Genomic DNA, 1,902 nt, shown 5'->3' with positions numbered 1-1,902 from the left:
GATTAGTGCTTATTGATCAATGTTCCTCCGTGAAACTGAATGTATTTAAGTGGCAGTTTAAAGACAGCTTACACCCTAGACGATCCCTTGTCCTTAATCCAGCAAAATAATCGTATCGCGCCCAACACAAACAATATCGGCATTCAAGCATTTTGTCCGACGTATCAGAACCTCACAAAGCTTTCATTACTTTCTAAAGTTTATAGGATAATCTAATATTGGTGCAGTATTTTTCGATCTCCACTGGATCGTCACAAAACATTTCAGTGGCAAAAAACCATATAGATTTTGTTTCGCGCGCGGCTTTTCAATTTTAGTTTTCTCAGCGAACAGGGATATTCCGGACGCGTATTTTATCAGTTTATTCATATGAAGATGTCCCTCATGTATTCATATCTCGTGACCAAATGAATGCAAACCTGGTTTTTGTTTGAGAGTGCGCGATCAGTTTTGGCGGGCTTTGCTGTGGACCCTCACGTCTGCGCTTATTCAGGATGACGGAGCAGATGAGCTTGCGCGGTACCCTGACGGGTCATCGCGGTTGGGTCACTCAAATTGCAACCACTCCATCACAGCCCGACCTTCTTCTGTCCTCTTCAAGAGGTGGGTCTTTACTGTTTGCATATTCTTTCGATAGACAAAACCTTGATTGTTTGGGACCTCCGCCGACAAGATGGGGAATTCGGAATAGCCCAACGAGCTCTTCATGGCCACAATCACTTCGTTAGTGATATTGTGATGTCGTCCGATGGCCAGTTCGCTCTCTCTGGTTCATGGGACTCTACGCTCCGACTTTGGGACTTACATACTGGACAGACTACTCGGAGGTTTTCCAGTCATACAGGGGATGTTCTGAGTGTGGCATTCAGCGCTGATAACCGACAGATCGTCAGTGGTTCACGCGACAAAACCGCTAAACTTTGGAATACACTGGGCCATTGTAAATATACTTTTGAAGACGGTGGTCACACTGATTGGGTGTCCTGTGTGCGTTTCTCACCGAACACAGATAACCCCATCGTTGTCACGTGTGGCTGGGATAAACGCGTAAAGGTGAGCACGCTTTTGATTCTTACGCATGTTTTAAGGTCTGGAGTTTGACCAACTGCAGTCTGCGGACAACTCACACAGGTCACACGGGTTACCTGAACACAGTCACCGTATCACCTGACGGCTCCCTATGTGGAAGTGGTGGGAAGGACGGACAAGCGATGTTGTGGGATTTGAATGCTAACAAATATCTGTACACGTTGAACGCTGGTGGTGTGATTAATTCGCTGTGCTTCTCGCCGAATCGCTACTGGCTCTGTGCTGCAGTAGGACCCAGCATCAAGATATGGGATTTGGAAAACAAGGTTCTGTCCGAGGAGCTAAAGCCTGAACTTGTGTCACCAACATCCAGCGGTAAACCACTAAATCCTGATTGCACATGTCTTGCGTGGTCGGCGGACGGACAAACCCTGTTTGCCGGGTACACAGACAATGTCATTCGCGTATGGCAGTTGACACATGCTGGGTACTAATTTTTTTGAATAAAACTTGAATGGACTTGCAGTTGCTGTGAGTCTCAGCAGCGAGAATAATTTTTATTCGGTTGGTTGGGCTGAAAATGTAAGTTTCAGCTTCATTCCAGGCGCAATCCTTCGCTGGTGTAGGCATTGGTTGATTCCAATCATGCTTGCTTTCAGCAGTTGGCATCTGTAGAATTTTTTGGCTAGCACACTCAATGGTCGCTTGGAATGCTCATTTTTATCGTTGGTGCTCTGAGATGTTGACCGAGTACGGTGTCTCAGATAGCTGCTGCTGATGCTGGAAATGAGTGAGCGACTGTCGTGCCTAGAATATCAAACCTGGAAATAAAATGTCTGGTGCATATTATCTTAGAGGTCCACTCGGCGTTTT

The 1,902-nt window shown here is 46.2% G+C and overlaps 1 protein-coding gene across 1 annotated transcript; it reads left to right on the top strand.

Moving 5' to 3' along the window:
• Positions 1–506: 506 nt before the first annotated feature.
• T265_04973 (hypothetical protein) lies at positions 507–1,523 on the top strand (the record flags this gene model as incomplete). Its single annotated transcript, XM_009169850.1, has 3 exons — positions 507–603; positions 638–1,053; positions 1,089–1,523. 3 exons carry the CDS (start codon positions 507–509, stop codon positions 1,521–1,523), a joined length of 948 nt encoding a protein of 315 aa, XP_009168114.1.
• Positions 1,524–1,902: the final 379 nt, after the last annotated feature.

This window comes from Opisthorchis viverrini (assembly GCF_000715545.1).
Source record: "Opisthorchis viverrini unplaced genomic scaffold opera_v5_89, whole genome shotgun sequence".
Taxonomy (NCBI): domain Eukaryota; kingdom Metazoa; phylum Platyhelminthes; class Trematoda; order Opisthorchiida; family Opisthorchiidae; genus Opisthorchis; species Opisthorchis viverrini.
This window is presented reverse-complemented; position numbering and strand designations above follow the sequence as displayed.